Raw genomic sequence first — 22,650 nt, forward strand, 5'->3', positions numbered from 1 at the left:
GCGTTCTAAGTCCCGGGATGTTTTTGAACATTAACACTCACCCAGCAGGGCATGGCAGTATTGGAAATAGCTCTGAGCTGCAGTGTTTGAAAGCATCTAGACATTGTCCTCTTTCTAGCCACTATAGGAATACAGGATTGGACAACCATCTAGCTCAGCGTCCTGTCTCCAGCACTGGCCAATAGCAGATTTGGTCACATTTTTTTTTCAAGCTTTTTTTTTTTTCTTTGACAAACAATGGCTTTTGAACCAAAATGGACAGTTTTTTGGTTTGGTCAGCATTTTCCAGTGTTTCAGTGAGAAACAGAAAACAAAAATATTTTGGTTTTGGTCAAAAGTTTTGGCTAAAACCAATTTTTTAAATCAAAAAGGGTTTTTGAAAACCAAACATTTTGTGGTTTCATTTTTTTGATTGAAACATTTTAAGAATTTTCTCTGGAAATTTTGAAAAATAAAAGAAATGTGTTTGAGATGTCCTGAAAATAATAATAAATAATAATAATAATAATAAATAATAATTGACCTTTTTTGGCCAACTCTAGCTACTACCAGCTGCTTCAGAGGAAGGTGCAACAAGCAATTATAGCAAAATCTGTCCTAAGGGCAAGTTCCTTCTTAACCTTCAAGAGTTAAAGTTTGCCTTATGCCATGAAGCACGAGGGTTTATATCCCTTCCAAGCTGCCCATTGTGTACTTTATTTTGATTACATAGAATTTAATTGATGCATAGAAACAAATTAAGGATCAAGGAAATCACAACATTGCTTGAGTTTTGTTTAGTAAATGGAAACAAAGTCTGAATGCTGAAATCTCTTTGGTATCTGCCATATGATGTCCGGGTTAATTAACTACAGGGAGTGTACAGCAAATATTTTCCTATATACCAGCCTATCTCAGATGTACAGGTATAGTTTATCATTAGCACCATTAAGTTTTTCAGCATAAAGCACAAACAGTATCACTCAGACATTAATTTGGCACTGATGTGAGTAGTTGTTCTTCTTAATATTTAATATGTCTGTTTATGTTGCAAATAGAAAATTTGATCAGTTTTGTTTATGGCTACCTAAAGATCAGTATTCAAACTGGAAATCAACTGCACTTAGGAAATAAATTGAGTGCCTCTTGGAATTACTTGAAAAAGTCTTAAAACATGACACCAGGTGATGCTCACCGGGGCCCAAATGCAGCCTGTGTCCTCCTGGACTTATTTATTATAGGCCACCGAGTACGGGGGGTGGGGAGGGTGACTGACGATGGAGACACGCTGCCGGACAGATGAGGCAAGAGTTCCAGAACTAGTCTGGTGGGCCCTGTCCTCCGGCAGATCTCTGGAGACAGGCAGACTTGAGAAGGCCGAGCCTCTTGTCTCTCCTCCAGTGGAATAACAACACTCTCACTCTCATCTTCACAGAACAACCTGGAAAGTCTGAGGTTCCCCTGCTGGTAGATATGACAATGATGAGCCCAGTACAAGAACTTCTATAGAACAGAATAAAAGACACAGCTGTTTCTCACGTATGGGGCAATCCGAGGCATTGTTTCAAGAACAAATGGTTGGCTAAATGCCTTAGTTTGTTCCCATCTCTCTTGTACCTTCCCTGTCCTGCTTGTTCCTAGGGTGACCAGATGTCCTGATTTTATAGGGACAGTCCCGATTTTGGGGTCTTTTTCTTATATAGGATCCTATTACCCCCCACCCCCTGTCACGATTTTTCACACTTGCTGTCTGGTCACCCTACTTGTTCCAGTGCTACAGCTGGGCAACTCTCAATGTGTGAACCAGGGTGGCTCATTTCAGAATACTTTCCTGTTGTTTTTGTCTGTCTTTTCTTTTTTTTAACAGCAAAGAGCATTGTGCCACATCTGGGCCATGTTAAATCACATTAGGGGAAAAAAGAGCCAGGTTGGGTCTTGTGTTCAGTAGTCTGGAAGAAGATACTCCCTTTGGCATTTCCCATTAAACGAGCAAAGAGCATACGTAGGCTCCTGGTGCTAGAAACAGCACTTGGTATTGTGGGTTCTCATCATCTATGAAAACCAGGTCCTACGTGTGTTTAAAATGGGCACCCAAAAATGGAAGTATCCAGAATTAGTGACCAGTCTGGAAAGTGTGGACCTTAAACTCTCTGCATCTCTGGTTCCCCATCTGTGAAATGAGGATATTGATGCTTACTCACCTGAATAAGGCACTTTGAGAGCTCTGTGTGAGAACTGCTGTGTAAGTGCTAAGTCTTATAAGATGTGGGAATGAATATGGGATATTCCTCGTACCCTAGGACATTTTAAGGGATGTACCCCTCCATAGAGAATTGACCAGAGAGTCTGAGTGGCAGTATTTCAGAACTATCTTGTCTGTTTCATACCTGAAATGTTCCACTTCCTGGCATCGTTGATCAGAGCTCACAAAGGATTCTTGTGCCTCATCTTTCACAGATATCTCGTTCCTGTTTAGAGGATGGCAGAAGAGGGGAGACAGGAATGAGATGTAAAGCAATCTGAGTGCTTGCAGATGGGTTAATCGTGCAAATTTGCACTGTCTTGTAAGCAACACACAGCATATTTGACAAGGCAAGCATTCTGTACCCTGAGGCAATATTTTTCTGGTGCTGTTTTCTTCAAAGCGAGGTGTCCAGGTCCCCTGTGGATTTCATCTGGGGAGAATTCATCACCAGGAAATAACTACTTTTGTTGAATTTATAGATGAGCTAAACGATTTCTCTTAATGCTGTGCTTTAGCACCTTTTAGTTTTTCATTTTGCCTAAGCAGCACTGTTAGAGGGAAATAAATCTGCCACTCAGATAATGTATTTACCCTTGGTATCAAAATATATAAATAAAAATTACAAGGTCATTAACCATAACAAGAGAGAGAAAAATGTACAATATATTACATGGCTGAATTCCAAGCCGGGTAGGACAAATAACAATACACTGAAGAGTATTGCACATTTTCCCTTTTTTGGAGGGACGGGGGGTGCACTTTCCTTTCACAGTGGAAGTTCTAAGCATATATCAGTCCAAATTTATGAGCAGTGTGTTTCAGTGTGTTTCATTTATCAAATGCAGATTTCTGTGGCCAGTGATTTACTAGTCAACAACCAGGAGGGCAATAAATAAATAAATAAATATTAACTAACAAAGTATTTAAAAAAAAAAAAGCAGCGTCAAGGAACAGGATTTTATCTGCCATTCTCCAAGTAATTTGTTGTCTTTCTGAATATGTGTCGGGTCCAAATCCCTTGTCTTTTCATGGAGTCCAACTTGTGTGGAAAAGGAGCTGTTATTCTCAGCGATATGAAAGCTATGGACTCTTGCGTATATTTTAAGATCTCTTTTGTTTCCTTAGGGCTGGACTGAGACTTCAGGTGCACGTTGAGCTGTATAAACTGCAGCAGCGCTGGGGTAATGCTAGGAGGCATTGTGACTAGAGAGACACCTCTGACACAGCTCCCTCTCTGCTCCCCCCTGGCTTGGTCAAGGGACAGAGGGAATTTACCGCTGGCTTATACTAGCAGCAGATTATGACACTATGTGTATTGCACTGTCCAGGGAGTTGAGTCAATGCTCTGTCCATTCCCCAGTTCTCTTGCCCACGTGCTCCTAGAGCACCTGCTCACTTACACAATGAATCCTAAAGTCTATGCAGTCCAAAAAGTGGTGTAGGAGCAGGTCTCACTCTCACTCCCGTGTGCAGGCTTGTAGTCCAAGGGTATGTCTATACAGCAGCTGGGTGATGTAATTCCTGGCACAGGCAGACATACACGGGCTAGCTCTGCTCAAGCTAGAACCTAAAAGGGACCATGTGGCCATGGTAGCCTTACGTACCCAGGGGGTTGGGCAGGATTGTTCTCGGGCAAATTTTAAAAAGGAAGACCATCCTGACTTTCAAAATCAAACATGTGTTCTGTACAGTGGGAAGTTAAATGTGGTGTGCCACTTGTTTTCTGTTTACATTTCTCATGCACATAATTCCTTTCCTAACTGAGGGGCAATCTCCAGTGCTGAATGCCCCATCTGATACGTTCCATGCCCACTGCACAGGCATCACGTGGCTTCTTTCAGACATGGGCATACCTGAGCTATTAGCAGTGAATTAGTTTATATGGAAATGGGTGCAGGGATTTAAGCCCCAGTGTACACAAGCACACAGCCCAGGAAATGGAATATGACAGCCACAGTTAGATCCTCAGCTACCTTCAGTGGACTTGTGTCAGTTTACACCACCTAAATCCAGTCCCTAACATCCCGGGGTTAGGGTTTCTCATGCAATTGCTCCTTTGCCTAAGGGCTCAAAGAGCAGTGACTCTATCTCAAGTCATCAGAGGCTGACGTATCACCCGCTGTACAATATCTTACCATAGATAGTCATATCAGCCTGTTTTCCAGGGAAAAGTTCTTGTTTCATGGTTTGTTTTATCCTCCAACTCTCTCACAGGTCTGGCAGTGCGGGGGAAGCATGGAAGTGTTACCTTGCTCGAGAGTTGCCCACATTGAACGCACAAAGAAACCTTACAACAATGACATCGATTACTATGCAAAGCGCAATGCCCTGCGGGCTGCTGAGGTCTGGATGGATGACTTCAAGTCACATGTTTACATGGCATGGAACATACCAATGACAGTAAGTGGAAAACACGCTATAACCTGAGTAAATGGAGGCAGAGAATTATGGATATCTGATCTAAATGACCTCTGTCTGTACTGGGTGATACTACTAACCGAGGGTGGGAGGAAGAGCACTTTCATAGCAGCAAATATTCAAAACAAAGAACTCAGCCATCTTAATTTGTTTCCCCAGAATAAGTTCAGTTGCACACTGATGAGCAGTGACCCACCTTTGAACTGGGCTTATTTGATTCCTGGGAGGAAGTCATTCATTTATGAGGTCATTCATCGTTGAGATACTCAAATATTACACAGATATGCACCCTGAAATGTCTACAAAGAAATGTCATGGTGCGTGATACAAATAAACACGCTGAGCCTGATTCTCCACTCCGTTTACACCAGTTTATGCTGGGGTGATTCAGTGGAGCTCACCAGCATAAAACCTGTATAATGGATAGGAGAATCAGGCCCAAACGGTCCAGCTTTGTAGTTTGGTGTTTGGTCACAGTGTAGACACGTTCTATCTCTTGCTATGTGTATATGTAGCACCTAGCTAGGGAGACCAGATAGCGAGTGTAAAAAATTGGGAAGAGGGTGGAGGGTATTAGGTGCCTATATAAGAAAAATCCCCCAAAATCGGGACATATGGTCACCCTACACCTAGCACAACAGGGTCCTGATCTTGGTGTGGGAATGACGTAAAAATGTGCATCAATAAACATTTTCCTTTAAACCCACTGTGGCCAGGTTTGCATCCCTTTGAAAGGGCTCTTAGATTTCTGACGGGAAGAGAAAAAAGAAACTGCCAAATTTGTTTGCTTGATGGTTTCCACAAATGAATGCCGAGAGTAAAAAATAAAAAAGACATTTAAATAAACATTTATGCCAAAATATGATTTTCTTAAATTTCTCAGGGATTACCTTCTGATGCTGTTTTCTGCACTGAAAACATAAAGCAGTGCTTTGAAAAAAACAGACACATCTATATTGGAAGACATAAAACCAGCAAGAAGCATGGTACATTAAAACTTACTTTCCATAAAAGAAAATGATTGATAAAATATGGATCGTAAAAATAACCCCATTAGTTCTTGAAAAAAAGTTAGGATGCTGCTGTTTCAGAGCTCCATTGCACTGGGGCATTAAACTGAGAAATAAAACGTACTGTGCTCTCATTAGCTATAGGATTAGATCATCTGGGTGTTAGAGGAGTAAAAACCTCCCTGCTCAATCAACAAGAACCATCTACCCTATTCATCTCCATATTAAGCATTGAGTGTGTTGTACCAACACCACCAGCCAATAATCTATACACTATATGACCATAGCTTACATAGAACAGACACAACGGTACAGGGAGCTGCAAAGCATGTCTGCTTGTCATACTAAGCTTCGCTTTCAATTGAACTGACATAGTGAATGAGATGATGGGTCACCTAACTGTAGAATAGTGAGTGCTCTTTGCCAGTGAAATAGATAGGGTAGGCGTTAGCAATGCTACTATCAGCCTACAGCATCCCATTGTAATTCACACCATCCTTTCTGTACTTGATTGCTGTTTCAAGCCACTGAGAGTCTATGAATGGCTTGCATTCTGGCTGGAGGATGGTTGATTGATACACAAAAGCAAAACAATGCTCCTATGAACCGGCAAACTTCTTTAACGAGTCAAGAAAACAGTATGTCAATGCACCAAAGATTTGGTTATACCCTTTCTTTGTAATCCTTTCCCTACCAACTTTAGTGATCCTATGTCTAGCAATTAACCTTCTTCACGCTGAATGATGTGCAATATCAACTTCATATGAAAGATACTCTCCTTCAGTGTAGCCAGAAATAATACACGATTCGTCTTCACATTCCTTTGAATGGATGCCATGTACAGAACATGTAATGAATCTTTTATCAGGCCTGATCTGAGTTTTGGGGGGGCTTATTCCTAATTCCATCCCACTGATTTAACTCTGTAGAAATCAGTTACTGGACTTATACCAGTGTAAAACTGGTATAATTTAGGGCAGTGGTTCTCAACATATTTACCATTGTGGGCTGCATCCAATACTACCTGTATGACCCTGAGGATGTCACATGGGCCGCAGCTGTGTGCTGATTGGGCCGCAAGCAGCCTGCGGGCCGCAGGTTGAGAACCACTGTTTTAGGGTATGTCTACATTGCAGTGTAAACCCAGGATTTGAACTCAAGCTCAAGCCTAACACTCCTTCCTTCTATACACAAATTGCACGAACCTAGGGCTTGGAACCAGGGTCCCAGAATACCAGGGGGGTGGAGGGTCCGAGCCTGAGTCAAACTGGGACTCGGGGTTCAAGCCCTGTTGCTTTACAGTGTGGCTGCAGCCCCACAGGACTCATGCTCTGGGAGTCCACCACAAAGTATTCCACAATCCCACGAGCTGACTTTCTTTGTCCTCTGGACAGTCAGCTTGGGCAGACAGTCAAGTTTTCCCACACTGCAACACGAACAAAGGGCTAGAGCGGCCACGTTTTGGGACGGTGGTTGGACTCAGGCCTGCATATTGCAATGTAGATGCTGGAGCCACAGGTTGGGACCCAGGATTCTGCAATTCCTAACCTGTGGTTACAGATGAGTGTAGATGCTTAAACCCTAGCTTAACAAACCCAGGGTCTGCTAACTCAAGTTCTACTAACCCTGGGCTTACATTGCAGTGAAGACGTACCCATAGGGTGTGTCTGCACAGCAACCAGGGGTGTGATTTGCAGCTCATGTAGATGTACCCAGGTTAGCTTTAATATAGCAGTGAGGATGCGGTGGCATAGACTGCCACACCCTCATTGCTATTTTCAGCAAGTTAGCATGGGTACATCTACACAAGCTGCATTTCACACTCCCAGCTGCAATGTAGACGTACCCTTAAATCAGAATTAGGCCCTGAGTTTGTAACAAAATCTGTAACCAGGTCAATTACATTAAAGTTTCATTGCAAACCTTTAGCACAGCTCTATGTGCCAATAATCTCAGTTTTTTAAATGTTGTTTTTACTTTGTTTTTTGTTGGTTATTTTGTTCATTTTTCTTCTTTTTCCATTACTATTTATTGTCTGTTGTCCCGGTCAGCTGTACAATAAGTAGCTACTTACAAAGGAAAGGGGGAAATGTAGCTTGCAAACAAACTAAACTCCAGGTTGGTTTCAAGTAAAGAAAACAACTGTCAAGTCGATATGATGGGATTTCTCTGCTCTATTCCTGCTTTGCAGAACCCAGGAGTTGACTTCGGAGATGTTTCAGAAAGAATAGCTCTACGACAGCGACTGCAGTGCCGGAGTTTTAAGTGGTACCTGGAAAACGTCTATCCTGAAATGAGGGTTTACAACAATACAATCACTTATGGAGAGGTGCTGTATGACTTTGAAAATACATCATAACTGCATTAGAGCTTTCCTTTCATCTTAGTTTGTGGGCATCAGATGACACAGTACAATTTAAAATCGCCTTGACAGCGGGAACACAAACTTTCCCATACCTCTTTAATCCAATCTATAAAGTGTAGGCTATAAGCAATGTTACCCTTCCCATTGGATTAAATCACTGTCATGAACAATGAGACGCACCTTCCTGGTTTTTCTTTTGGTATACCTCGATAATGTAAATCCAAGGCAATTTGTCCCAAATGGGCCCATCATAAACAACAAAAACAAAAAGTCTGCAATCAAAGCAATTGAGCCAGTTAATCTAAGTTAATTGGAGCAAGTAGGGGTGGCGTGGGCACTGTATCCTCTAAGAAAGGGGTCTCTCTTTGGACCACACTAACATCTTGCAATGGAATACATTGACTTTGCCCATTGAGTTTTCAAAATCCTGCTGGCTGGAGGAAAACTGAGACCCTTGTGAGAGCATGAGTGGACGCTACAGCTGGGTGTGTCTTTTGCTCAACACATGAGACTCAAAGTAGATAAAAACGTCACTGTTGGTTTGCAATTAGCTTCTGCTTTTCTTCCTCTTCCCACTTTCACCCACAGACCAGTGCTGAATAAGAACTTGCAAAATCTAACCTAATTTTTATAGAAAGATATATTTAAAGATCAGCCCAAACAAAACTCCTGGCTCCAGACACATCAGAATTTTAGAGAGGCTTTGATCCATGCGCATACTTTGTGGATGACTTCATTGATTTACAGTGGCCAATCCAAAAACCAAGATCCAAAACTCCTTGATAATCAGGAAAGCTTGGATGTGCATCTGTGGCTCTGACTCACCTGTACGGCTTTTGTTGTTGTTTGTTTTAATAAATATATAAATAGATAATAGCATAATCTCCTATTTAAAAAAAGACTGATATGACTGATATGCCTTGAAATTATGCAAAGTTCTAATAACTTCATTGTCATGCAATTTGTAAAAAAAATATCTGAAATTGCCTACTGAAGGTAAATTCAAATCCTAAGGCAATGAGTTTTCATATGGTCATTCTTCTTTCCTGTGCCATTTGATTGAGCTCATATATAAATAGGTCATTCACTTTAGATATTGATGCAAAGTGCACGTTTTATTGAGTAATATCACTTTGCATCTTAATATAACAGTCCCTGGCACTAAATGAGAAAAGACATTTAGTAAACTCAACCTAAGCTATTAGTAACCGTCAGGTCCAAGAAGGTTGTTAACTGGGAAGTGCATTGGCACTATCAAGTGATGCCTATTACACCAGGTTTTCAGCAAGTCATTCACTATAAAGAAGTCTGTTTCCATTGAGTGATCAGATAGAAGGTTCTTGAGTTAAACAGGAAGCTTGATGGTCAAGTATCTTAGTTATTAAAATGTATCGAGATAAAGAGTCAAAGCCAGATATTTAGCAGATGTAAATTGGCATAGTTCCTCTGGAGTCTTGTGTCTGTGTTGAAATGTACTGTAGGTGACACTAAGGATGACTTGTTATTAAAAATCTTCCCTTCTGGTTATTTTCTTAGAGAAAGAGAGGTCACTGTAGTCTCTGGACTCTAGTGAGTTTAGGGAAAATAAATGTATTGAGTAGATGGACACAACAGTAAAAATATATTTCTTATTGACACAATTCACAGTCTTTAAGGCCCAGTCATAAAGCTGTCCATCTTCTTTAGCCCGTGTAGTACCTTAGTCGTAAAATAATCCTACTGAAGCTTAACCGTTGGTATATCTTAATTCCCTCACCAAATTGCCTGTTATGTTTCATATAGTATATGTAGTAATCAGTATTTATTGAGTTTCTGGTATTTTATGTGTGATGTTTTATTATACCTGTGCAGTAATTACACAGTCATTTGTATAACATCTGGATGCCTGAAAATTTGCTCACCCTCTGAACTAAACCTGACCTGTTGATGGTTTCAAGATGTTCAGTTAAGTGACTCCTTTGTAAAATCAGAATAGGTGTTTGTCACATATTCATGTTCATCTGCACGCCCTGGTTCCAGGCAATTCCAAAATATAAGAGAATCTGCTTGTGTGATATTTCTAGCCTGACTAGGAAGGAAGAAACACCTGAAATCCACCATATTTTCACCCTGATTTTTCAAACTGATAAAGCCCATATGGTCTGGGAGAGTATCTGAACTTCTGGTTTAGTTGATGACCTGCACCTAACCTTTGAACCTTTAGAAATTCTCCCAGTACTATTTATTATTATTGTGTTGTCTCATGACAATACACCAAACACAATACATTACTCCCATACTATATATGTTCCTACTTCAACTAAGGTTCATTATATATACTTTCGCTTTATATACACCCTGCAATAACATATAAAGTGCTCTACTATCAGAAACACCCCGGTGTAATTAGTCGTGTTTTCAGCATAGAGAACTAAATTCTCCCTTTATTTACTCCAGTGTAAATCTACTGAAATCAGCATAATTAATCTAGATTTACACAAGCATAACTTGGAGCAAGATTTGGCCTGTGGCTTTTACAGTGAATTTTAGTGGTTTATGATCTTTGTGCAATTACTTGAAAATACAGATCTGGTCCAAGTTAATAGTTTGACAAGTTTGTAGCACATTTTGATAATGCAGCTGTGTTTATTCATATAGGAAATTCACTGTCAAAGTCTCTACGAGTGTCCTAGGAAAGGATTAATGGAGTGTCACTGCTGGTGAATGAGAGTGTTTTCCTTCCTCAAAGAAATGCTGAACGTCTTCATATCCTCTTTGCTTTGATAATTGTAAAGCGACAAAGTTTCAATCAACTGGGCTTGTATTATGGATAGCGGTGCCTAAAGCAATTGGTTTTTCTGCTCTCATTGTAGGTACGTAACAGCAAAGCTAGCGGCTACTGTTTAGACCAGGGAGCAGAAGATGATGACAAAGCCATCCTCTACCCATGCCATGGAATGTCCTCCCAGGTAAACTGACCAAAATTCTTGTTACCGTTAAATGGTGGAAAGCTTCAGACCTAAACAAAGAAACTTTAAAGGAAACAAAAAGTGATTTGATGGATTTTGGCAAAATTTGGGCTTTTGGTGCCTACTAGTTTATCCTTTGAGTAACTGAGGATTTTTTTTCTGGGGCAGCATTGATCAAATGAAAGCTGAAAGAGCAAAGCCACGTCTATACCCAGAACATGCATTGGGTTAATTAAAAGTGGTTTAAAAACTGACTTGGAGCAATTCCTTAGAGTAATTGGAGCAAATCCTTGCATTAGACAAGCTAAACTGATGTAAGCCAGTTTTAAATTTGTTTAAGACTGTCCACACAGTTTTGAGGCCTTGTCCGCACATACATCACATGTTTAGTGAAACTGATATAAGCCCCTGTGTGGACAGTCTTATTTTGGTTTGTGTATCTTATTTCAGACTAGCTTAAACCTGCTTGTAATTGATTTAAACGACATCAAAATAAGCTTGGTTTAAACCATAATAAGATTTTCCACCCAGCTCTTCGCACCAGCTCAACTCAATCATTTTTAAAACCTACCTTTAGTTAAACGGGTGCCTCTTTGTATATAGCAGGGGGAGCTTGCATCTATAAAGTAGTTGCTACCAAAAAGTTTCATTTGGACCTGAATCTTGCAAGTGCTTATGCATGTGTTTAACTTTATGCGCATGATTAGTCCCATTGAATAAGATCGCTCAGGGGGCTGATCCGACGCCCACTGAAGTCAATGGGAAACTTTCAGTTGACTTCAGTGGACTTTGAATCAGGCCCCAAGTGATTAAATTAAGCATGCACATGCTTGCAGGATTGGGTCCTTGGTTTGATTAGCAATGAGCAGTAAATAAATGTCACACCTACACACAAAAATCCCAGTTGATAGTTAAAATGGGTTTTTTCCCCCTGGAGAAGAAGGCAATCAAACTGTGTGACACGTTTCATACATAAAGTAAAGCTAATGGAATGTATGGTTTTGCCATTTTTATGAGCAGTCAAAACATTTCAGCTATTCCTATGCCAACAAGTTTCACAAAGAAACAAGCTTTAGTCAGAAAGCTCTTTTCACGGCTGAAAACTATTTTTCACTTTACAGAATTGTCATTCCTTCTGCTATGAAAGCCAGAGCCTGATTAAACAATACAGCCCTAGGAATTTTGCCTGCATTAACATTGCAGGATGAGTTCCAAAGCTTTCCCCCTGGGTGGGTATAATTCAGCTACCCCTGTCACCTGTCAGGTGGTACTCTAGTATTCTAGCAGGATCGCAACCCAGCGCTTTTTCCCTCCATACCTGTACAATATCAGCCTGTGCCAACTCGGTATCGCTCATTGGTGTGAATATGTCCTTCAAAAGGATCATGAAGGTAACTGTCCAAGCCAGTTAAATAGTTTAGTCAATTATTGTGGCAGTGGTGGTTTGTTAATTATTTGCATTACAATAATGCCTAGAGGCCCCAGTCAGAACTTCATTGTGCTAGCTGTAAAAACGTATAGTGGGCTATATCCAGGCCTAGAATAGTTTACAATGCAAATAGCCAAGGTAGACAAAGGAAGTAGTAGTATCCCCATGGGGAACTGAGGCACAGAGAGATTAAATGGCTTTTCAGAGGTCGCACAGTGAGTCTGTGGCGGAGCTGGGAATTGAACCCAGCTATCCTGAGTCTCAGGTAAGTGACTTCACCACTAGATCATATTTTTGAATGGAATAATTTTGGGTAATGTCTTTTCATTAGAAGCTGGGTGAATAAGTCACAAATGTTTGCAATGCCGTGACCTTCTTTGATGAAAATATGTTCAAAATATTTTTCCCCATTCTTCTCCCAGATCTAGTGGCAACCCTAACTGGGTTTGGTGGTATGTGTGTGCCATAGATATAAACCTCAATGGTCATTGGGCGTTTGGTGTATCATCAAAAACAGATCATGTTGGAATTGCAAAGATCCATAGCATAACTATCTAGGGAGTGATGAGACCCAGAGAGTCCTTTAAAATGTTTTTTTTTTTTTTAGGCTAGCCTAGACTTCATACTATGTTGTACTTTACACTATACCTGTAACATCACAGGTCAGGGCCACTGCACCTCTAGCTCCCCTCAGTGGTTCAGCAAGGGCACCTACTCCCAGGCTTCCAGCTCCCCAGCTGTTGCCTCTCTTGGATGGAGACCCACATCTCTCTCTTCTGACCAGGGTATTTCCAGGCTGCACAGTTCCTTGCCTTCACTGTATATTTCCCAGCAAAGAGAGTCTGCCTAAACAGACCTGCTTCCTTTCTCCTTAGAGACTAGTAACTGAATGATTGCTACAGATATAAGTTACCACATAGAGTTTTCTAGGCAAGCCTACTTTATTCCTACAGGAAAAAGCACAACACAGAAAAAAACATTAAAAACAATGAAAGAAGCTACACGCATGCTAATAAGCTTACCAGAGTTCATCCCCACTCTCTCGTGGGTGCTGGCAACAGCAATCTTTCAACACCTTTCCCTAGGGCCTTCCTTGAGGTCACAAGTTCAACAGCACTTCAGCTCAGAAAAAGCACATAATCTTATGAGGCCTCAGTAAGCTAACTCCTTCCAATCCTCTCCTAAGGATGGGGGTCCTCCATGGACCAGGGGACATGTCCATTTGCTGGGTCAGAAAGAAAGCCCCAAGTCAGCCTAAACTCAGGCTTTTTATCCAAAAGTCTTTTCTTTGTCTTACTCCTCTTTGGAGAATCCAGTTTGAACTAGTATACGCATATCTCTCCAAGGCATATCTTCCAAAAGTTGGTTTGGAGAGGGAGAATTTGCATTTCCCTCACCTCAGGATATTTCATAAGGAAATCCACTTCACACACATTGTTCCAGAAGGATCTTTGAACTGCCTCATACCTTCCAGAGATTGTATTAATTGTGTGTTCCTGCTAAAGAAGGTCTATACAATCTCACAATAGTACATAAACATTTGAACATAAGAACGGCCATACTGGGTCAGACCAATGGTCCATCTAGCCTAGTATCCAGTCTTCTGACAGTGATTGGTGCCAGATACTTCAGATGGAATGAACAGAACAGGGCAATTATCGAGTGATACATCCCCTGTTACCCAGTCCCAGCTTCTGGCAGTTAGAGGCTTAGGGACACCAGAGCATGGGGTTGCATCCTGATCATCTTAGCTAATAGCCATTGATGAACCGATCCTCCATGAATGTATCTAATTCTTTTTTGAACCCAGATATACTTTTGGCCTTCACAGCATCCCCTGGCAACAAATTCCACAGGTTGACTGTGTGTTGTGGTGTAGGATTACTTCCTTAGGTTGTTTTAAACGGTTGCCTATTAATTTCATTGGGTGACCCCTGGTCTTGTGTTAAGTGAAGGGGTAAATAACACTTCCCTATTCACTTTCTCCACAGCATTCATGATTTTGTAGACCTTTATCAAATCCCCTTTTAGTTATCTCTTTTACAAGCTGAACAGTTCCAGTCTTTTTACTCTGTCCTCATATGGAACCTGTTCTATACCTCTAATCATTTTTGTTGCCCTTCTCTGTACTTTTTCCAATTCTGGTATATCTTTTTTGAGATGGGGCAACCATCATTGCATGCGGTATTCAAGGTGTGGGCGTAGTATGGATTTATATAGTGGCATTGTGATATTTTCTGTCTTATTGTCTTATCCCTTTCCTAATGGTTCCTAACATTGTTAGCTTTTTTGACTGTCACTGCACATTGAACAGATGTCTTTGAAGAACTATCCACAGTGACTCCAAGATCTCTTTCTTGAGTAATAACAGCTAATTTAGACCCCATCATTTTGTATGTGTAGTTGGGATTATGTTTTCCAACATTCATTACTTTATCAACATTAAATCTCATCTGCCATTTTGTTACCCAGTCACCCAGTTTTGTGAGATCCCTTTATAACTCTTTGCAGTCAGTTTTGGACTTAACTATCTTGAGTAATTTTGTATTGTCTGCCAACATTGCCACCTCAATGTTTACCTCTCTTTCCAGATCATTTATTAATATGTTGAACAGCACTGATCCCAGTACAATATTAGCCAAACAAAGAGAGTGGGATATTAGGCACATGCTTTTCCAATGTATAGGGGATACTTTCACAAATATATTGACCTATAATAATTATACCACAAAATTTTCTCTAAATCCTAAATGAAAATGTCTGGCTACACCATAAGAATTTAATTGAACAAAATCCAGCCATTTTGTTCTCACTATAGTAATCAAAGAACTACGTAATTTACTATCTAAATCTATGTTCTGAAGATGTCAATTAAAGAAAAGAGTAGAACCTTGTTAATTTGTTCTTATAACTCAGAGACCATTGCAAAATACTAAATTTAGCTAATTCAGGTTAGAGTGTACAACCCTTACACATGTTGGTTATCACTTGCTCACACGAATAGTCCTATTAACTTAATTGAGCTTTAGAGTAGACCAGTAAGGCCCTATTCAGGAAAGCACTTAAGCATGAGCTTAACCTTAAGCGGATGCTTATGTGCATTGCTGAATAGGGATGGAGTGAAGCGCATGCTTAAAGTTGATGTAAGTGGTGTTTAAGCACATGTTTTAAATTAAGATTATTATGAAAATTATTTTTAATTTGTATGCTTCAGTGCTTTTCTAATCAAGGTTTATTTCCTGAATCGGGCCCAATGTATATAATTTTTTTCTTACAAATGTTTTGAGGTTTTAAAATGAAATCTCTTCATCCCATACTTGTATTGCTGTTACTTTACTTTTTTTAATGAACATAGATATTATTTAAATCCAGGACTTTGGTTTTTTCTGTGATGTCATTTTAATTTCTGTTGAAGCACCATCTAAATCAGACCTGCATTAATGAACAGTCATTCGTGCATAAATAAAGTCTGACCTTATCACCAACTAAACAATTAGCTGACGTTCAGCCATACATATTATTGGCTTGGAATCTTAGCTTGTACATTACCATGGAAGCATAGCAAGCTTTTCAAAATATAAATATTGCCTATTGTGGTTAATTGCAAGCCAGTGACAGGTCGTTGCTTATTACAGCAAAGTGGATAGATGCTCAATTCACACTGCCAAAGTATCCACCCTTGGTGGTCTCATTACAGGACACTTGACTGACACTTTCAGAGTAAATTTAGATGGAGTAGCCTTTGGTGAAGATAACAAAATAGAGTTTCTTAATTAGATGCAAATGAGATTTCCAGGAAGAGTCCGTTTCAGTGAGAGGCTGCCAAGGCTCATACAAAGAGTTCAATCTCTAGCACAATTTTATTTTACCCAGAAGGTCCCAGTTTAAAGTCCTCGTAGAAGGTCTCTTTTCAATCTCTAATATGCTGCCTAGTGCTAGTAGTGATGGAGATAGAGAGGTAAATTGTTCTGACTGTAATTTATTTTGCAGGTTCAACCTAGAAGTGGGTCACCCTGACTCTCTCATTTGATACAATACACTTCACTCGTGAAAGAAACGGGGATGGGATGCATCAGTTGTGATTTAGAAAGTTGCTAAGGTTGAACAACAACATGAAAAGCAGAGTAGTCATTTCCCCAACGTCTACTGGTCTTAAGCTTCAGTTAATGTCTAGCAGAGACCAGGTTCTCCCAGGCCTTTCCAGCAGGCTCTTAGTTCATTTCATGTGGGACGTAACAAGTCCCCCTTGCCTTTCAGGATCACATGGCACTGCCCCAGTAGATGATACGGATTCTCTTCTGAGGGTTGGGAATTCTTCCCACTGAATTAGCACTTCCATCATACAGCTATAGTACTCAGTGTATGATGGACCAGACTTGTTCTTTCCCACGAGAACTGATGTGTCAAAAGAAGGTAATAAACTGCTTCTCTCGAGTGTGAGCATGGGAGCCCCAGAATTCTTGATCTTGCAGAGACAGCCAACATGGCAAAGATCTGTTGAGTCCTGAAAAGCCCTGGAGCCCAATAGCGAGGGAAGGTGAGCAAGAAGTTTGTTTGGAAGGGCTCTGAGGAAGCAGGGACCAGGCATTTATTAGCATCGGGGAGAAGGAGGTGCATGGATCTGAATATTTTTGAACCAAAATGGCACTGATATTTGGTTTCCACATAGCTGGTTGATGGACAGTACTGACTGGAATGCTGCTGAAGGTGCCCTCCCAGATAGCGGCTTGCAGCTGGGCTGGCTTATCTGCTGAACAGCTGTTGTGGTCCCGAGCACAAGGAGGAGCAGCTCCCTAGTGGGAGAAGTATTGTCATCTCATAGACTAAGCACATGATGTTAATCTTAGTTCTGACACCAACTCTTACTTAATCAAACCACTTCATCTCTGTGTTGGATGTGTAAAATGGGGATCATGATATTTACCTACCTGTGTCATAGGAGTATTTTGTTTATTGATTAGTTAATAGGTGTCAATATGCCAGAATACACACAAACCCCCTTCACCAGCCGGGAGCCTGGCAGCCCCCCAAATCTGCAGGCTCGGGAAGTATCCCTGCAAGCCCTTTCACCACCCAGTCCTTAGCAAGAGCGTCTGAGCTCTGCTTCGTATGCAACTGGAGACTGAGGGAGACCTAAAGACTCCCCTACCCTACCCCTCGTTCACACTTTTATAAAAAGATTCAGTTAACATTGGACTGTAACACTAACCCCTCCCCTAAATCCCTTAGGGCTGGAGGTAGGACAAGAATTGTTTCATAGCCCTGTGCAAAATTTGCTACTGAGGGTTCTGTTCAGTACATCAGGCTGGGGATGTTTGCTGTCTAAAACCTCTTGCATTCAGATACTCAATACCTACTGCAGTCGTATTTTGAGAGAAATGTTGAAACTCTGTTGTTGTTGTTGTTAATATTACAGTAGCACTGGGGGAGAAGGGGTCAGGACTGTACAAACAATAGGAAGAGACAGTCACTGCTCCAAAAAGCTTGCAATCTGAATAGACAAGACATAGGATAGGAGGGGAAATTGAAGCGCAGAAAAGTGAAATGATTTGCCCTTCATGCCAGCAGAGCCCGGAACCAATCCCAGTTCTCCTTACTCCCAGCCCAACACCTTCCCTACCAGATCACACTACCTCCCTCTTCTGTTTGCACACCTCTTCTGGTAGCACCATCACTCTTTAAAAGTGCCTTTTTCCAGTGCCTGAGAATTATATTTAGGGGAAGTAAATCAGAAAAGTGGAGGAGTTAATCTACCGGATCATCCAATACTATTATCCATTTCCTTTTTTTTTTTCCAGTTTAGTTTACATTCTTTAAGAAACACCAAGCTGTATGGAGAGGTGCTGTGTTATCTAAGTTGAGCATTTTGCAGATAAGCATGGATTGGAGTCACTCACATGCAGCCAAGTTAATTAATGATTACACAGCTGGAAAAGTTGTATCAGCTCACCACAATTTACAAAATTAATTCAGTGTGAGGACCCGCAGCTGCGCAAACCCTCGTCAAGGATATTCAAGTAGATAGTATGAAAGGTGTTGACAGCTAGCATTTTGCTTGGTTAAATTGTTTTTAAAACCCCTCTGTAATCAGCATGGATAAATATAGTTGCCTGGCATGTTTAGCTTTGAGTTCCTTTCATTTTATGTCTCATGTATTAGACATAAGATGCCTGTATTGTATTGAGTTGGGTTGTTTTCGTGCTCCTACTGCATGTGAGACTATATCCCGTCTAGACCTGGCACTTGTTTTCACCCGCTGGATTATCACCACTGCTTTGTGCCTCTCACTGCCGTGAAGGCAGCTCAATACTCATCCCATGATCGGTTAGATTTTGTGGCTCCGATTCTGCCAGGTACTGGAGCATGTGCTTAACTGTAAGTATGTGAGAAGTCTCATTGAAGCCAGTGAGGAATTGCATGCTTAAAATTAAGCACATGCTGAATCAGCAGCTATGATTGTATTATTCATTCTATCCTCCTTTTCCACCACCTGGCCTTTTGACTCTTGGTGTTGCATATCCTAGAACCATAGCCTTCACCATACAACTAGCCAAAGACACCCCAACCATTCCACCTTTAACTCTTTAATCCACACCATTTACAAAACTTCTCTCAGTGTGTGTATTTTTTTCACTAGGTAAGGTCTTATCTTCATGCATAAGTTGCACCAGTTTAACTAAAATAGATTTAGTTACACTGATTTTAACTCCTGTGACACCATTTTAACACTTTTGACATCAGTTACCGCTGGCTTACCACTAGCTTAACTTGTCAAGGAATTGACTCAAGCTAAATCCATAAAAGCCAGGTTTAAACCAAGTGAATCGTGTGGACACAGGGTTTTGCACTGGTTTAACCAAATTTACAGACACACCTGTACTTAAACTAGAGTGAGTTATTGCTGGACAAGAGATGGCTGAAGAACATGCAAAATGTGGCATAGGGTTTAAGAGTTTTTAGGGAAGAAATAAAGCATGACAGGAATCTTGAACTGCTAAGACTGGTCTGCAAGTTTGCCATCTTGCACCACCAGCTCAAATGCTCATCGGTTTGCATTGCTGTCTAATGAACCGTTACTATAGAATCGCTTCTGAACGAGAAGATAAGGCAGTCAGTGGAAGATATGCTGTCTCATAGGAGAATCATTTCCAGGCTCTCCTATTCCTGCCTAACTTGGGCTGGGAGCATTGCAGAGTGGCTGCAGAGTGCAGAGTTTATATACACTCCTGCATCCGCTATCTGCGAGTGGTGGCACAGAATCAAAGGAATTCAGTGTCTATCTCGAATGCTGTGAGGTGGCCCTGATTATTATACAGTGTGTGAAAGAGGAAGGGGATTTAATAAGAGGGAAAATGGCAGCCAGGGACATAAAAGTATTGATGAACAACCTACAGCAACTCCCTTTCCTCCCCCCGCCATGCATACACACGCCCCCACTGGTACAGAGATGAGTCACTGCCGATGGGGAAATGAGAACTCTCTTGGCATATAGATCAAGCAGAAAGAGGAGAGCTCAACATTTGGATTCCTGCAGCACTGTAGCTACAGAAACAGAGGGGAAAGGAGTAGATGAAAGGCCTCGCTTAAACTGTTGCTTGAGGGCAGATATTTAACAATTTACTTGACAGTGCTCTGGTGTCCTGGAGTTGCATACTGGATGGTGTGGTCAGTTGTTTGGAACCGTGGATGGATGAAAGCGTGATTGCTTGTCTTCTTGGCATCTGCATGTCGGTTTGGTTCTGTACAAATCTATATGTTTATTCATCATTTCTTTATGCTCACGGGTAGGCTGGAAGTTTCAGACTCCAAGGTGACTTTCTCTCTTGTTTACAGTACAGGTTTACAGATGAGGTAGCCTGCTTTAAAATTAGCCCCGGAAGACAAAACAACATTGGAAGTTTAAAAAAAAAGTTTAATTTCAAAAACTGCCAAAGACCGTCAGTGTGGTAATTCCTACAACAGTTAGCTGAGCATGTGGAGATCTTCACATTTTGTCTCTGTGGAATGAAAATTAGGTGGGGCAGACACTCTAAGCTACCAACCTTGAATTAAAAGCTAGCTTTTCCTTCTCAGAAAGTAAGAAGGGTGACACCTTCCAGAGATAGCACTGCTTACTATTTTTAAACTGGAGATGGTTGCTTTGATAAATAACCTCTGGCGGTGTTCTCATTCCACTCTGGTTCCTGAACGGTGGAAAGAAAAAATCCTGTAGTGTCACATGTACAACAGATAATCAGAGGATTTTATCTTGAGGTATTTAATAGAACACTTGGCTTCAGTTTCACTTATGGAACACTTAGCTCTTCTCTGATAAAAAGGAAAAGCTCGGCTAAGGTTCAGCCTCATGCCAGTCTCAAAAACATATTTTTGTTTTCATTCTGGACAACGGAAGATGCACATGTAAAATGAGCAGGGATATAATCTGCATCGAGACATTGTTATACTTGTTTTTATAGAGAGAAATGAAAGGGTTAAATGCCATTGACTTTAGTTGAGTTACATCAGGGAAGAATTTGGCCCAACATGTTACAGCCCATGCCGCAGTGAGAATGTATAGATGCTCTTCTGATTGGGCAGCAGGGGTCAAAGTGGAAGAATATCCCACAAAGGTTGAACCCTCTGAATAGAACTTGTAATTCAACAGTTGCGGTATATATCTCGCGACTTCAGCTCAGCCTTCAGCTTTTCTCTAAATAAATTAACACAGCCTTATGAATGTGTGTTAGGTGATTAAAAAAAAAAGAAACATACTATAAAATATTAGTATAAGGCCAGGCTCTGGAATTCACGAGGTTTGTGTTCAATACGTGGTCTCATTCCCTGTGTAATCTCTTTGCCTAAGATCCCCAGTATAAAATGGGGATAATAGTACTTCCTTTCCCCCACCTTTATTCTATCTTGTTCGTTTAGATTATAATCTCTTGATGGCAAGGACTGTTTCTTCAATATATGTATGTACAGTACCTAGCACAATCAGACCTGATCTCTGTTGGGGCCTCAAAATGCCACCACAATACAAATGAAGAAGAAACAAATGAGTCCCACACAGTCAGGTAGGACAGTATGGACTAATTTCATCCTTGGTGTAGTTAAAGTGACCTCAGTGAATGATCACCAGAGTTGAAGTTAGCTCGCTAAACTCCCCTCTGCATCCTCTCTGTCCTTGATAGAAAGTATAATGTTAGTCAGAGAAAGAACTAACATTTTCTATTGCATCCATTCAGATTCTGCAGAGAGATTTCTCTGTCTGACTTACAATATCTGACAAAATCCAATAACACTCCAATAATTTGGCATCAAAGCTCCAGATCTTATTTATATTGTTAAGGAAGGCCACAGGGGAGTTGAAGCATTGTCTTTGCCCCTTTTTTCCGATCTATAGTATTAAACTGCTTACTTTAATATGAAAGTACTTTAGCACTGATGACTAATTCTTGGGGTGTTTTAGGATCTGTTAGCCATATGCAAGTTTGGAGTAATTGGAGGGCTATTACATTTTATCAACCATCTGATTGTGGGCATCAGTTTTTAACTCTAATCCTTACAGGAGTGCATGCTAAGAACGGTGCTTCTTATTATTGTGTTAAGGTCTTGCATGGTGGACCGAAGTCTTCATGGCCAGTGTGACTCAAATGAAAATATGAATCCTTGATGACTAAACTCTTGATATGCCCTTTACAACAATGGCACAAATGGGACCATTTTCATCTACTGAGATAATGGAGAGCATTGATCTGTTCTTTGGCTGTAGCCTTCATTCTGTCACGGTAGCAGGTGCTTCTGTAGACTGGCTGTATCTTTCACCCTATATATATATATATTTCCTATATGAAACCTAAGCAGAAATACACCTCTACCGCGATACAACGCTGTCCTCGGAAGCAAAAAAATCTTACCGCGTTATAGGTGAAATCGCCTTATATTGAACTTGCTTTGATCCGCCGGAGCGCGCAGCCCCGCCCCGCCGGAGCGCTGCTTTACCGCGTTATAGCCGAATTCGTGTTATATCGGGTAGCATTATAATGGGGTACAGGTGTACTATTACTTAGCAGGTTATCTGTATTTGATGGGTCTGCCCTATAAATATTATAACATCAGAACATGCTCATTCCTGTGATGTTCAGCACACACAATTCTAGGCTGCAGGGATTCCAAAGGAAATGAAATATTTTATCACAAAAAAGCTGTTTATTATAGGGCTTGCAGTGGCAAATTCTTGTCATTTAAGCCACAGAGTGCTCTGATCCACAGGGGAA

General features: G+C 40.8%; 1 protein-coding gene and 1 long non-coding RNA gene across 14 annotated transcripts in view; one reads left to right on the forward strand and one right to left on the reverse strand.

Moving 5' to 3' along the window:
• GALNT9 (polypeptide N-acetylgalactosaminyltransferase 9) overlaps window positions 1-22,650 on the forward strand; it is a 903,908-nt gene that overhangs the window by 876,038 nt on the left and 5,220 nt on the right. For all 13 annotated transcript variants that reach the window (XM_065568515.1, XM_065568512.1, XM_065568518.1 and 10 more), the window contains 3 exons: window positions 4,439-4,624; window positions 7,844-7,981; window positions 10,870-10,965. In XM_065568515.1, the coding sequence (XP_065424587.1) occupies window positions 4,439-4,624; window positions 7,844-7,981; window positions 10,870-10,965 (420 nt within the window). The remainder of the gene's footprint in view (window positions 1-4,438; window positions 4,625-7,843; window positions 7,982-10,869; window positions 10,966-22,650) is intronic.
• Window positions 705-12,361, reverse strand: LOC122173950 (uncharacterized). Its single transcript, XR_006175032.2, has 3 exons — window positions 12,284-12,361; window positions 2,367-2,447; window positions 705-1,440 (listed from the first exon to the last, which is right to left on the reverse strand). It is a non-coding gene; the product is annotated as an uncharacterized LOC122173950 (long non-coding RNA).

This window comes from Chrysemys picta, chromosome 15 (assembly GCF_011386835.1).
Source record: "Chrysemys picta bellii isolate R12L10 chromosome 15, ASM1138683v2, whole genome shotgun sequence".
NCBI classification, from domain to species: domain Eukaryota; kingdom Metazoa; phylum Chordata; order Testudines; family Emydidae; genus Chrysemys; species Chrysemys picta.